Source organism: Cydia amplana, chromosome 17 (genome assembly GCF_948474715.1).
Source record: "Cydia amplana chromosome 17, ilCydAmpl1.1, whole genome shotgun sequence".
NCBI lineage: Eukaryota > Metazoa > Arthropoda > Insecta > Lepidoptera > Tortricidae > Cydia > Cydia amplana.
The window spans coordinates 7475142-7491292 of record NC_086085.1 but is presented as its reverse complement, the minus strand read 5'-3'; the positions used below and the strand labels follow the sequence as shown (position 1 = coordinate 7491292).

The following is a 16151-nucleotide window of genomic DNA, read 5'->3' as shown; positions in this document are numbered from 1 at the left end:
TAATATTTTGAACGCCATCTGTCAAACCCAAGAACGTCATGTACACGCCAATATCCCTGGCATAAACAGGCCTGGAAACGTTGAAGGCTACTTTGGCAACGTACGCCACAGCTCTTTACGACGCCTGTCGTGACGCACTTACGTGTTCTTGGCATTCAAAGGATTAATACCGTTTAACAATTAGGTGATAAATTAGCATCCATCAATCGCCCATTACTTATAGATTTACCTCGATAACAATGCCCAAGTCCGGCTCTGCTTAGTTCTCTATAATTCTTCTCACAGTCTTATTCATTTTGTTTCATGTACTTCAATAAATATATGAAAATTGTACTATTACCTATCATTATCTATTGTCATGTGAATTCAATACGTTACACCTAACTATCAAGAGCTATACGAATTCCTAAAATATCTGTACTCGTCCAAAATAGTGTTGACTAGTAGGAGAATGTCATATAACTAACGGAAATAACATTTATATCTTAATTACTACTAACACTAATGCGTTATTTGTATTTGCACCTTAGCAAAACGACTTAAGGCTCGTTTTATAATGGATGGCAATTGACGCTTTCAGTCTGCTGTTAACGGGGCCGTTGTTGTAGGAGTTTGAGATCTATTGACAGTGTTAGGGGTCTGAGATCTGTTGAATTTGCTACAAAACTGCAGTCTCCAGAAATTGGGGCTCGGCAGGAATGGGTTGACATCGTCTCCGCGTTTTATATCCGGTAAAAGGAACACTACGCTTGCAGCGATGATCATATGCCAAATAGAATGTACAATCTTATAATTCTGCTCAGTCTGAAGAAAAGCGAAGCAGATCAAACCCACACCGACCAACAATATGCCTATAGGCAAGAAAGTCGTGTAATACGATCTCTTGAACATTAACGAATGAGCCTTTCTCCAATCTAAATACCAACTTAAGAATAAAAATCCGCATCCAACCGCCACAGGTAAAATAAACGCGACTATAGAATGCATGTTCCACGTAGTGAGTAAAGCTATGATTATTGCACCGATCAGTTGTAATGAGGATCTTAGTTTATCGCCCATGATGGCCATGGCCAGTAATGTTACCCAGAAGCACATGATGCCGCAGTAGAAGTCTCCGAACTGTAGAATGTTGGGTCTGGTTATACAGTAGGCTACCTGGGCTGGCGCGTCGCAGGCGTGGTAGAATGTGGAGAAGACCATGGTGAACCCGTACATCATGGCTTCGGTGTAGTAGAGTCTGATGATGGCCACGTAGATCGAGATGATGAAGAGCATGTTGCTTAGGGTCAGGAGCAGTACTGACACGATCATGGACACACTGCTGTCCATCCTTGAGTCGTCAGAGCAGTCCCAGCCTGAAATTATAAAGAATTATGGTCAATTCTTTCGTCTTCAATTATAACTTAAAAGTAGGTGTTCATATACAACGTAATTGCCACCACTTTGCCGACTTGTCTTACGATTATAGCTTTCATAGAAAATATATACAAATGTTTTTAATTTAAATATAACATTTGAAGTAGGTAGTCAATAATCCTTGTGTTATATAAATGAATATGTATGTATACAAATGCTGAAGCAAGTTTAAATTTAATAGTCGTTAACTAATTACCATAGTTAATGTTGTGATTTAACCACACTGTGGTATAGGTACTGCGTAATAAATTGTTATTCCGATTTTATTATCCTGTAACGATCCTATTTATAGTCACTGAGACTATATAATGCAACAACATAATACTATAAACACCTGGATTAGCGCTTAAGATCACAATATGTAGGATTAATTACCTACCTAAAAGTCCTCTAAGTTAGGGTCGGAATGCTGCAAAATCATACAATTCATTTGTGTATTTGTGTTATGTAGTTATTGTTTGTTTATTGTATATCTATCTATCTAGCCTAGATAGGCTAAATCAGCTAATTTAGGTAGATACCTAAATGTGTACATTGACCGCTTCTTTTTTTTCGCTCTGCATTTTCCTTATCTAACTAAATGTATACGGTATAAATATAGCAAGCATAATTATATCATATTTGAAAGTTGCGCCCATACTAGAAAAATGAAGAGCAAATGCTAGGGCATGTGATAAAGGAAGAATGTAAAGTAATGGGCAACAGTGAAAAAAGAAAAAAAAACATGCTGCACCGACCGAATGGTATTTGTGCAGATGATAGTAACAAAAAGTAATCAGCCTAAACGAAATTAAATATCCCATTTGAAAGGTTATATTAGACGCTTATATATATATGTCTCACCTCCGTAACCAGCCGTGCACGAGCAAAAAGACATAATCAGTCCCCCGAACGTGTTGAGCAGACAGCTGCCGTGGTTCCCGCAGCGGCCGCCGACGCAAGACGACGAGGAAATCGACAGCACCACCGTCACGTTGCAATCCTTCTCCCCCTCTCGCATCGACACGTTCCCCAAGTCTTCCTCGTCCCTGTCTAACACGCTAGAGTTCACGTAATACTTCGTACCGTTATCAAACGCCCGACAAGGACAGACGACTTCATCGCAAAACAAACGGAACGTCAGATACCACTGCCCGTCGTCGGGAAAAGGAATTATCACTTTATCGTCTATGGACTCTGAGTCCGTGCTGTTCAACACGAACAGCGCCGGTTTCACGTGATCGTTGTATTGACAGTGTCCGGACGATAAGGGCAAGCTCGTGTGACCGATGTCCAAACAGATCACAACGCGCATATACTGGCTATCCTCCGTAAACGCCAGCAAATTTCCTTCGGCACCTTTCCGATCTCTTTTCCATCCCATGTAATACTTTAAGTTTTTCATAAGCAGGCTAGCTTCCAAAGCTAAAGTGCCTCCGATATCTAAGATTTTGGTCACCGGAAACCTTAAGGACTTCACTTCGTCCGAGGTCAGATTGACTAAGCTGGTTGCGTCTTGCAAATCAGTGGTAGGTAAGCCGTAGTCGAATGTGAAAAAGCGACCTTTGTCATCGCGCATAAGGTCTATAACGGAATGATTGCTGAGATCGTCTTCTTCCGTTCTGGCATAGTATAGGTTGTTACAGTCATTGATTTTGGTATCATTGTCGGGGGTGTAGTGTTCTATTCTGAAGTAATGCCACGCGTTGGGATGAGGAATGAAGTTCACTGAGTGGACATTGCTGGCTCTTGGGTCGAAGTAGCAAGAGAGAAGGTTATTATCTAGAGAGGGTTGATATAGGGCTTGTACAAGGAAGATTACGTCACTGTCAGCACTGGCAGTGTTCGTGATTGTAAAGTTAAAGTTGACTGGTTGTATGTTGTCGATGACCATACATTTGTAGGTAGCAGGGATATTCGAGTAGGAGATGGTGATGCCCTGATCACAGTCTATAAGACGGATGTCATCGTCTAGTTTCACTTGCAGGTCCGTGTATAAGATTGTGTGGCAGTCGGCAACGAGACCTGGAATGAGACGCCAAGAATAAATATGAGGCTTATATGTTGCTAGGTCTTTTTAAGTAAAATAACTTGGGTACACAAACTGGGTCCCATAGTGCACTGTTAACGGTCCAAATAATCGTGTATCGTGTATCGTCTTCTGAATATAAAGTGAAAACTGCCTATTTTTTTTATGACACAAAAATACCTTCAACAGCAGATGTAGAAAATACCTAAGTAAACATTTCTCGTATTTCCCAAACGAAGTCGAGAATAGTGTTTAACTTATTATTTACGAAAACAGGACTATAATGGCTTATTTATGTTTACTGTAATTCCGTAAAGTAGGTAAACAATAACCATAGGCAAAATATTCGTAAAACATTAGGACACTAGGAACATGTCCCCTCTTCACTATTATACGTTTCAAATACGCATACCCCAGTCATGCAATACCGAGTTATATGACGTACATAATTAGGTTCACATTAGACCAACTAGAATCTAGACAGCACAAAAATCACTGCTCGCGCTAGATTGACATCACTGCAGTTGTGATTGTACCGGCTTCCTGCCAACCTATTTACCATCTAGTCGTTGACTCTATGATAAATTGAGTCTAGCGGTATCTCTTTATGTCAAGTTGTCAACGCGGTATTTTGTACAACTAGGTATGCGTCGGTCTCAGAAGAAGTAAAATTTAGATTTTTTTTTATTGTCTTTATTGACTCGATATCGCGTAGGTAGGATGGATAGGGAGGGGAGCGGGGAGCAGTAGAGAACGTAACAGATTATCGATTGGTATAGGTACTATAGCTAGCCTTTCAAAGTACAAAGAAAAATTAACATTAAATGGGGGGGGGGGGGTCTGGACATCGGATGATGGTAGCATGACGTAGGGAAACGGGGTCATTCGAAGCATGATTTTTGGATGATTTTAGGGGGGAAGAGTCAAAAATCTTCAAAAATAGATGACGTAATTTATGAACAGCCCCTATGTTACTGCATGCTGAGGTTCGCTCGAAAACCTAATAATTATTTACTTATTAGATTTGGCGCATTCACTACTTTTTACGATAGCGATTGCTATCCGACCGTCTAATCCAGAGGTAACTTTTTGGAATCCGTCCGATTTCCTCACGATTTAGGTATATTCACCGATTATTAGGAAGTATTAGGACCTCTACTTTAATAATTAACAGCTTTCGTGAAGTCCAAGAAACTCTGCTACTGGATTTGGAACCCACGATTCCCGGCTTGGAAGTCACATTCCTTATTCTGACCAGGCGGTCTAGGGGGGGCCGAATGACGAGTCCGAAAAATTACGTGTAGCGAAAAAATTAAGTGGACATAAAATATTAAATATATTCTGGGTTGGCTCGATCAAGCCATGCATTAATTAATTGTGATAGGCTGCTGCTAAATGTTAATTGATTTCATGTAGACTGTCAATGACTCAATGAGTGTCCCATGAATTAACGTCATTACGAGGTACACGATCGCGCGACCCCACCCTATGGGAGCGCCTGTGTACTTGGTCGTCTCAACTCAAGGACATAATAAATATTATCAACGGCCCATCGATGTGACCTTTACCTACTAAATGGAAAATCTGCCACGCTGTCACCTAGATACAATGCTTAGAAGGTAACGAAAAATACCAACGTTTATAAAAACGTTTTTTAGTGTTAACTATTGATCAGCAAATACAATAGCGTGCGGCACTGCGGCATGGCCGTGGCAATGTGAAATTATTATTTCCGTTTAATGACCTAGACGTTACGACTGCATTAAAAACCAATGATTTATAACTCAAGATAGGTTATAGGCATTCCATAATTGAAGCGCGTAACTTGTGACAAATTGGACAAGTTGCCTTTAGTCGCTGCTGGACAAGCGAGAAATGTGCACGTGCTAACGAGCTCCGGCACACCGAAAGAGAAAGAAACGACCTTATGTTTAACAACGAGTGTGACAAAGATGGATGGAATGAGAAAATAAATCAAAAATAACAGATTTCTTTGTAGGCACAGAAATAAATATGGAAGTATTTTTTGTGCTCCTCAAGTATGACGATAACCTATCTATGGTTATATAATATCATTGTTAAAAACGCTATCTGTGAACCTATTGGCCCACTAGGTCTGAGCCGATCGCATATATTCCATTGTCCCAAAATAATAAAAATATTATAAAATCAAAATAATATTTGCACATAGGACGAGTTGTAAGATATTGTAAATTGCAGATCGGGGCACATTGTTTCTAGCAATTCATCTGACCCGACATCACGCACACGCACCAATCATTCAATGATAGATGATTTTTCAGCCTACCTATTATCTAGAATTCTAGACCTCGCCCTGGCACTAGATAGGCAGGTTACCCTATAATTCAATCTGGCTACAGTCATAAAATGTACCAATTTTCTGAGTATTGACAACTGGTATCTATGTAGATAGAGATACGAATAATAAGCAATACTAAGGTTTAAGGTAAATTCAGCTTCATTCAAATAACACTGTTCTTTAATTGGAGCTTGTACTGATGATGACCATGACCATCATAGCATAATATATAAAATGTCCACGTACCTTGCTGCTCAACCTTCTGAGTCCTAGGATCCTCCCATTTCCTGTACACCAGCGCGTACCAAGACCCAGGCTTGGGGTGGGTTATACTGTAGGTCTTATTTTTGCCATCCGACAACAGTTCCACCGTGTGTATAGTGTCCCTGGTTGGCGGGTCCACGAAGTCTTTAGGGAAGGGGTACCCGTCAGGGTTCACGGCTGGGTAGGAGCCGTGCTTTATGTTGATTATGACATCTTGAGGGTCGCACCTGCCTGAAAACAAATGAACGTTTACCAGAGGGTTCCGCAACGCACGCTCGACGCTGACACCGACCGCCATCTACCTATGCTGCATCGCTGCGTATGGCAGTCGGCGTCTGCGTTGAGCGTGCGTTCCGTGGCTGAAGCGTGAGTCTGCTGACCCTACACTAGACTGTTCCGCGCGGGAATCAATCGTTAAGTGTGTACAAAATATACACGTATTTGACTGTGGCATAAGGTGTGAAAAGCAAAGAATAGAGCGTGACATCAGGACTACAGGTTATCAGGATGTGACCTAAACAAAATCCTAGAATCTTAGTAACATAATGCCAATAAGAGGCGCGATTTCAGCCAGGCTAAAAGGATTGCAGTTGTTAAACTGATATAGTTATGAACCTAAAGTTAATTTAGTAATGCATTTCTACTGGTATTCTGGTTGCTAGGTGTTCAAGCGTCCTACAAATGAGAGTCATGTGTCCACGAGTGAGTAATTTAGACTGATTAGATAAGTTTAAACATTTTAAGCCAAGCGTGCGGTCAACCCTTTTTATCATACATTCAAGAAATAGTTTGAAGATAAATAGCAAGCAAAAGCTTACCTACGGCATATCGGTATATCTCCCCTACGTTTGCATAGTTCTTCAGTTAAACTAGACATACTTATAAATATATATTTAAAAAGATGACATGAAGGACTTTACGGGGGTTTTTGAAATCATAAACAAGGGCGAAACATTGATTGATTAATAGTAGCTTGCTGTCTCATCAACATACAGATGTGCATATAATTGTATTCCATCGCATTTTCTCGGAAACCTTCGTATTTATCATGCTACTTCAACCAACCTCAACCTCAGTACTTTTTATACCGAGACTGACTGAAATCGCAAGACACGTTCGTACGTTTCCGTGAAAACACGATGGAAAATAATTATGCATTACATCGTATTTAATATCATTAATATCATTATCTAATACTGCGCCGTTTTGCATCAGGATTCTTCAATAGAAAATGACCTCTTATCGTGATGCCATACTACGGGTAAAAGTACGAAAAAATCATACCTAATCATTCTAGGTACATAATCCAGACAGACAAATAGATGTGCTAGCTATGACTAATATGGCACGACAAGTGTCTCGAAGCTGGTTTATCCTGGAATCACGTAATAATCCTAATATACCTCAGGGAATTCGGACAAATCAAAAAACATGCTGCTGACTGGTGTGACATCATTAGCAGTGTTGCCAGATCGTACCTTTTAGTACGGTTTTGCGTACTATTTTGGACCCTTGCGTACCTTTTTTGTAAGCAGCGTACATCGTACTAAAACCGTACCTTTTGATGTACGATTGTTTATCAACTTTTTTTTTCGTTGTGTTGTGGTTGTATTGGTTCAGGATGGTTTGTTCAGGGCAAAATATCTAATCTGACAACAATAGCCACCATAAAAAAGTACCATGTACTATAGAAAATACACGTTTCTTTAGTTGCAGTCGGCAGTTGTGTCTTTCTTACCTGTGCTTTGCTAATAGTAATAGTAATATCGTTTATGTTATGCAAACCATGTTAACCATGGTACAATAGAATAGATGTTACAATGGAAATAGATGACATAGCACCCTGGTAGGGTATTGGCAATTATCCATAAAACTACATTAAATAATTTATGTGTAATATTATTAATATTGCTTTGTGATTGCTTCTAATGCAGTGCAGTTGCTCGAAGAATAATAAAAACGCTAAAAGAAGTTAAAAAATTATAAAGAATTTGTTCTCGGGCTGTCAGGTACCTAAGTCATGTCATGTCCATAAAGCTTACTTGTTTATCTTACCAATCTTATTCACATGCGTTTCTTTTTAATTTATATATGTACATTTGCATATCCAGTAGAAAGTTACTTAGTCATCTGAGTGTATTTCGTTTTATTTGGCATTATTATCCAGATTACAAAACTCAGGTAGTCAAAATTCAGCCGGCCATTTATAGCCGGTCAAACAACTTAGTCAGTATAAAATGGCGCGAAATTTAAGTTTTCTATTGGACCATAACCTTTCGCACCATTTTTTTTAAATTTGCCGCTTTTTTCAACTGACGGAAATGTTAATGCAAACAAAATTGGCTAACTATGACGTGTACACTACACTTATAGTTGGTCAAATAAATTTGTCAGTCAGTAACAATCAGGAAAACTATACAAATTTTTAAATCAAGGCTGCGTTGGGTCCAAGATCACCAAGATCAAATAAAGATGGACATGCTCGCGACCCATCATAAAAAGTGTGACTTTCGTAACTTCTGGAAACTTACGAAGAAAATGGAAGTGAAGACTGGACTCTCAGTTAGTGTCAACGGCATTTCAGATACCAAGGGTATCGCTGACATGTTTAAGAACCATTTTAATAATAAGGTGTCGTCTGTTGTAGGGTTGGAAGGGTTGCGGGTGCATGACGATGAGGTGGGGAGTGACCTGCAGATACGTTATAGTGCAAAAGATATAACTAAAACATTGCGGGATATGAAAAGGGGAAAGTCTCCCGGTCACGACTCCCTAAGCGTCGAGCACTTGCAATTTGCTGGCCCTCACTTGCCTAGAATCCTAGCAATGTTCTTTAACCTGTGCATCGGACACTCATATTTACCTAAGCATATGACGAAAACCATAGTGGTACCTATTGTTAAAAACAAAACGGGCGATATATCTGATTTGACAAATTACAGACCTATTTCTCTGGCAACAATCGTAGCCAGAGTACTTGACAGCCTACTTAACGTGGAATTGGACAAATGCTTGCAATTACACGACGCACAGTTCGGCTTCCGAGCCGGCCTGTCGACGGAGAGTGCGATCATTTGTCTAAAGAACACTGTTGAGTACTATACTCGGCGTAATACACCTATTTATGCGTGTTTTCTAGATCTCTCGAAGGCTTTTGACCTTGTAAATTACGATTTACTTTGGCAAAAGCTTGACGAGACAAATTTTCCTAGAGAGCTAACACGCATATTTAGATACTGGTACGCCAGCCAGAGAAATAGTGTCCGATGGGGAAACTTTTTGTCTGATGAGTACGGATTGGATTGTGGCGTCAGGCAAGGCGGACTAAGTTCGCCAAAATTATTTAATCTGTATGTTAACGAGCTTATCGGTGAGCTCAGCAGCACGCATGTCGGATGCCACGTGAACAGGGTAGCATTCAACAACATAAGCTATGCAGATGACATGGTGCTGTTGAGCCCATCGGTTGGCGGACTGCGAACCCTCATCAATATTTGTGAGTCATATGCTTTAAAACATAATTTAAAGTATAATGTGTCGAAAAGCGAGTATATGGTTTTCAAGGCGGGAACCAAGTGCCCATCCCATGTCCCACCCATTCGCTTGAATGGCGAGCAGCTTACGAGGGTTAATTCGTTTAAATACCTTGGGCACTTGGTAACCGACGACTTGCGCGACGATTCGGATATCGAGAGGGAGCGAAGAGCTCTGGCGATCAGAGCTAACATGATAGCTCGCAGGTTCAGTCGGTGTACAGCGCAAGTTAAAATTACACTATTCCGTGCGTACTGTACATCGCTGTATACCTGCAGCTCGTGGGCTAGATATACGCAACGCTCGATCAATAAATTGCGGGTGCAATATAATGACGCGTTCAGGGTGCTGTTGCGGCTGCCGCGGCATTGCAGCGCGTCTGGCATGTTCGCGGACGCTCACGTTGACAGTTTTTATGCGACGGTGCGCAAGCGCTGCGCCGCGACGCTCCGCAGAGTCCGTGACAGCCGCCACAGCCTCCTGAGCGTAGTAGCGGAGAGGTGGGACAGTGGCCTAATCAGGCACTGGTCCTCGCTTCACTTAGGTTTAGGTACTAATATAGTTGTTTAAGTATTTTTTAGTTTTTTGTTGTTACTAACAAACTATGGACACTTATAAGTCTGAAATAAATGCATTTTATTTTATTTTATTTTATTTATTTATTTATACTCATCCACCCACCATACCCCCCACCCACACACTCACATATAAATATAGTTTATAGTTTAGTTTATAGTTTATTTATTGTAGGTAATACACAAAAGCATTTACAGGGGTGCAAAGATTATCCTAATTATGTACAATTGACAAAGTGTAGGTACCTCAGCTAAAAAATATATTGTGTCAGGTTGCTCTGGTTCCTACACTAGGCTCAGCCTGTCTCGTAGGTAACCCAGACTCAAGAGAGTTATATTGTTTCTGTAAGAAAATTTTACTAATAAAAAACCGTACTTTTTTGATGAAAATCGTACCTTTTTTGACGTACGACCGTACATAAGCTGGAAGCGCTCTGGCAACACTGATCATTAGGTACATCAAGACTGGGATATACCTAGGTACTGCGTGACCAGGGATCGGAACCGGTTTTATGCAAAAACATCGAAATAACCATATTATTCGAATTATTTTATACTCGAAATGTATGACTCAGTTGTGTGTTTAGGTAACGACTTCGTATTATTAGATTGCCCAATTAGAAATGAAGTAATTAGCAAAGAACGAAAAAATACCGTTTCCGTTCCCATACAAAAAATACCGGTATCCGATCCCTGTGCGTGACAAGGAGATGAACGTGCATGATAGCGGCCAAGGCGCTCACAAATATCTGAACACGCCTTTATTGTCAAGGCGTTAGAGTGCCTTTTCTGATATTTTTGAGCACCTCGGCCGCTCCGATATATCTGATGGCGACTGCACACTTGTGAAAACATTACTTTTTCTCAGTTTCAGTTTCAGATTCTTTAACTATGTGGAACAATAAGTTTTACGAGGCCGGAATGGCCGGAAAGACGTCCTCTGCTGTAATAATACTAAACATACCTGTTCCGCGAGAATTTAGCAAGAAAAAAAAAAGACCATTTCGTTCGACGATCCGCACCAACCTATATTAAAATAGCTCAAACGTAACACACTATTTTTAAGATAGCTAACATATTAAAGTAGCTCTAATGTAAACCTTATCGATCAGGCTTGAGGGTAAACAAACATTGACGAGTTATATTAATTGCGCACCTACCTGCGCTGCCTACACGTGTAGTTTATTTTAATCTCATCGACTATTAATAAAAATATCTTGTTAAGTTAAAATGAACCTTCAGACAAGAGATTTAAAGCGTATTGTATAGGAACGGCGATTAACAAAGGAGTAGGTACTTTGAGAACACATTATATTTACCGCCATTAGGGTTCCAGGGATTTGCAACTCGCGGGAAAAATAGTAGTTTGTGTAACAAGGGATCAAAATGATATATTTCCATCAAGGGCGTACATTGAATCCTGAGCGTAATGAGGGATTCAAGTGTTAACGCCCAAGACGAAATAATTTTGATACCGTGTGACACATACTGCTTTTCACATCAACTATGAGGAAAATAAAAAAATCTTAATGTTGACACAATCTGATGCTTAAAAAGATTATTTAAGCTAAAAAAATAATGTGCAAAAAAAAAATTAAAATAGTGTGCTAGAACAGAAAAGTGTTACTTTGATCCCGCCTAGCAGGGAGGAAAAGTGCCACTTTGACCCCTCCTAGCAGGGAAGAAAAAGCTCTTTTCCGAATAGGTGGTGTGAAAAGAATATCGTGACATTGTGAGACTACTTAAATCAACTATGTACTATTATGAAGTCGCGCGAGAAAAGACGCTAGTCATGTTAAATTGTTAACCAACTGATAAGGCACAGAATCGTATGATTTAAGCAGTTCAAGTTTTTAAATGAACAAGATAATTGTTTCAAAATAGTTTTCGACGCCTTGTTGCTGACTATTCAACCATAATTTGGTTTCAGCTTTCTAACCCAATAAATAAAAGAATAGCGGTACTATTTTATATCTTTCTGGCTGTAAGTTAGCAATATTTCATATGAGAAAAATTAAAAACATCATTTTTGTCTCAAACAATAAGCTCTAATCTGTTATAATAAAATGGTTGAAGAACCGAATAGGTAGAATACAATAAAAATAAAGTTTTAATTACAAAATAATAACATTAGTAACATACAATTTGAGGATCCTGCCCTTTCACCACAGAATAAATAATAGTACTAGGCACAGAATACTCACTCTCTAACAAAATGCATCTGTTACGATCAGCACAGATATGGCCGCTAGGTGGAGACAGCGCCACGTGCCGGTTATGACTTGCCACCAAAATTGGTGTGGAACGGATGTACTTTTAGCTACCTGTAGCAAAGCGACAAAATCACGGAGTGAGCCACACCTGCTTTCACTCACTACACTTACAGAATATCAACTCAAGTTCCAATTACAACTCTGTTAACATGGATGGAATTCCATTCACTTGTTCCAATCAATTCCAATCACAAGCAATAATATTTATTAGATTATTTATTAGGTATGTGCCAAGCCCGTGCTTGCCCTGCAATGGTCCCAACCACTCTGAATCACTTACTGTCCCTAAATTAATACTGATGTAATTGACTGCATCAATCAATCAGTTCTAATGATAGAATCCTGTGTCACTGTGATAAAGTATATGGACATGTGCCATGATAGTAAAGGGGATGATATCATGCTTAAAGGTCCAAGGTTTGACATAGTATGTGCAGTGCATTACGAGATATAGCTATTCTGGAGATAACATATGCCTCCATTTCCGACTGAGAGGACCAGAGTAAAATGGAATATTATTCCACCATCATTACGTGGAAAAGCTTGAATGCACATCACTGTTGCAAGTGTACTACGAACGTAGCCCAATCCGCTCGCGGTGGAAGGCGGACATTACTCATAATAAAACAGCAAGACCGATTTTATTTCGCGTGGTCATGCGTCAAAAATAGAGTGAATCGTTTTCAACCTGCATAAATAAACATTATTGCAAACATCACACAAAACACCTACCAATGTTATTTAAATGAAGCTCTTCAGCCTGGAATGTGAAGCGTGCATCGCTAACGTCTTTCCTGACGGGATAAAACACAACAGACACAGTGCGGTAGCTTCTGTACATATATACATCGGTCGCTATCTGCCTAGTGACCAAATGGTAGTCATCCAGTATCACTGTGCGTGTTTTCGTCAATTGGTCAAGTATCCGTTTCCTGTTCGCCTCCTCTTCGGCTTCTTTATCGCCATTGCATGCCGTATTACACACATAAAATAAGAAAAAATACAAACTGATTTTCATATCGCCTAGTGCCTACCTGAAAACTGATTAAGACACTCACTGGGCACTTTGTGATTTTAATTAATCATTAATGTTTATCATGTATCGTTATCGTTCGGTTATCTTTGAGTATTATATTATTATCTTGATGATTAACGATCGAAAGGAGACGTTAACCCACAGGATACAGTACCACCTCCCTACTGCTCCCAATGGCTAATGATTGATACGTCACTGTCAATACCAAAGAGTAAAGTAAGTATATACTGTCATCTAACTCATCAAACACGTCAAACACCCACCCATTGTCAAAGTCAAATATGACACGCTAAGCGTGCATTCAGATACCGTACGATGCGAATTGATAAAATATTATGAATCGTAAAAAAAGCATATTGCATATATATCTTATAGTCATAGTTATCACAAGTATAACAGGTATTCAAACTAAATTTACATATTAAATGTAACCAAGTTTTCAAAATATTAATCAAGTATATATTTTTTTAATAAGTGAAAAAAAACGTACAAACACAGTCCAAAAAAAGCGGCCAAGTGCGAGTCGGACTCGCCCATGAAGGGTTCCGTATTTAGGCGATTTATGACGTATAAAAAAAAAACTACTTACTAGATCTCGTTCAAACCAATTTTCGGTGGAAGTTTACATGGTAATGTACATCATATATTTTTTTTAGTTTTATCATTCTCTTATTTTAGAAGTTACAGGGGGGGGGGGGACACACATTTTACCACTTTGGAAGTGTCTCTCGCGCAAACTATTCAGTTTAGAAAAAAATGATATTAGAAACCTCAATATCATTTTTGAAGACCTATCCATAGATACCCCACACGTATGGGTTTGATGAAAAAAAAATTTTTGAGTTTCAGTTCGAAGTATGGGGAACCCCAAAAATTTATTGTTTTTTTCTATTTTTGTGTGAAAATCTTAATGCGGTTCACAGAATACATCTACTTACCAAGTTTCAACAGTATAGTTCTTATAGTTTCAGAGAAAAGTGGCTGTGACATACGGACGGACAGACAGACGGACAGACAGACAGACAGACAGACATGACGAATCTATAAGGGTTCCGTTTTTTGCCATTTGGCTACGGAACCCTAAAAAGAATCAGTGGACAAAATGTCACTATTTTGACGCTGTTAAAATAACAGTAAATATTATGTACCTATTTTATCAAGAATACTTATTATTATAGGTAAATAATTAAAGTCCGTCAACCAAATCTTGTCAGTAGTAAAAGGCGGCAAATTTGAAAAATCGCGGGTTAGCAACACTGTGTTCAAATAATTCCAAAACGCGTGTCATCTGTGTTTTATCTGTGGAATGTCCATCTGTGTTTTCATTTGGTTTTCATTCTGAATCGTTTCTGTTTCAAGAGATATTTCTGCTGTCACCATTAAATACCAATACATTAAATAAGAACAAGCAAAGCTAAGGGGCCTACAATGTACAATCATGCTCGTTGATGGTAAACATTACTAAAAATTGAGGTTATGACAAGTATTGGAAGAACTCTTTCGAACTTTTAAGATTATGTTCAGTTTTTTTGTTTTAGGGTTAAAAGGCATAAATAAAATTAAAACGTATGCCTAAATCTATCCAACAAGACCATAAATTGTGTCCTGGAAACCGTCCATAGGCCCACATGTCTAATAATATTTTCAGCAATCAGTTGTGACTATTTACAAAGGTAAACCTTTTAAACAGTATTAAGAGCCTTCATTATATCGCCGTTCTTTCGCAATATCTACCTAATCCATACATGGTTGTTGCAGGATTAAATCTTGCCCAATATAAGGCGTTCGTAGTAGGTAGTATCTTTTCAGACAATACTTACCTATGGCGGTTTATGTACGTGTACAACGCAACCAAGTCGAAAAGTGACCCTTATCTTATTTACCTTTAAATTAAATAAACACCCAAATATCAGTTGTTTTATTTTTAATATGTATATTGTACAATATATACCAATCAAAAAAATTACACAGGTATGTCATATTCATCCAGAACAGTACACTAATTTACATTAACAAGTGGCATATTATATTGTAAATAACAAATATATGCACTATCTAATTATCTGCATTTTGATATGATTTTATTTTAGTAAACTTAGAAGACACAGATAGGGAACAAAGAGAATATAAGCACTACGATAGGGAGTTGTTTTTGATATCTTCAAATTTGTTCATCATTTTGATTAACATTGTTTTAACATCGCTTTTAAATTGTCCGTCCATGTTTCAATTTTTTTCAATAAACCGCGAGTGACAATTTGAATTGACGTACGCAGGGCGCGCTCAGCGGAAAAAAAAAACTGTTGGTTCGATGTACATTGCTGCTTTTCTTAGCGCAATACTGCTCTTTGAGTGTTGCCCTACTTTAGTTTGCTTTACATTGCTACTGACAAGATTTGGTTGACGGACTATATGTACAAAGTGGATATTTTATCTAGGTATTTGAACGATAGTCAAACTACGACTGTTCAGAAATTAAACATAATAATAATGGAGACACTTTTATGAAAATGACACAGCATAGATTTTTAACAAAGCAAATATGTAAAAAAAGAAAAAAAATATTTTTTAATGCCGTTAATTGTTTTTTATTTCATTGTTTCCATTTATAGAATTATGATTCGTTAGGTATAGCTGGTCAACCAAATCTTGTCAGTAAAAAAAGGTGCGAAATTAAAATTTTCTATGGGACGATAACCCTTCGCGCCTAAATGTTTCTTTGCCG

General features: G+C 38.7%; 2 protein-coding genes across 3 annotated transcripts in view; both read right to left on the bottom strand.

The window, feature by feature from the left end:
- The window catches only part of LOC134655735 (calcineurin B homologous protein 1), a 307947-nt gene that overhangs the window by 253056 nt on the left and 38740 nt on the right, over positions 1-16151 (bottom strand). The gene's annotated exons all lie outside the window — the stretch shown is intronic.
- Positions 193-13495, bottom strand: LOC134655693 (post-GPI attachment to proteins factor 6). 2 transcript variants are annotated; one of them, XM_063511148.1, is made up of 4 exons: positions 13123-13495; positions 5991-6239; positions 2260-3420; positions 193-1355 (listed from the first exon to the last, which is right to left on the bottom strand). In XM_063511148.1, exons 1-4 carry the CDS (start codon positions 13406-13408, stop codon positions 577-579), a joined length of 2475 nt encoding a protein of 824 aa, XP_063367218.1. In that variant the 5' UTR covers positions 13409-13495; the 3' UTR covers positions 193-576. The 2 variants fall into 2 exon arrangements, with proteins under 2 accessions (XP_063367218.1, XP_063367219.1); XM_063511149.1 differs by having other exon boundaries at positions 194-1355; positions 5991-6235; positions 13119-13495.

Bases quoted from the DNA above. Each gene is read 5' to 3' on its own strand.
- LOC134655693 (XM_063511148.1), bottom strand. From the start codon at position 13,408: ATGAAAATCAGTTTGTATTTTTTCTTATTTTATGTGTGTAATACGGCA. The intron at 6,240-13,122 runs GTAGGTGTTTTG...ATTTGTTTTCAG, and splicing joins GCTTCATTTAAATAACATTG to GCAGGTGCGACCCTCAAGAT. The intron at 3,421-5,990 runs GTACGTGGACAT...GTCTCATTCCAG, and splicing joins TCAGAAGGTTGAGCAGCAAG to GTCTCGTTGCCGACTGCCAC.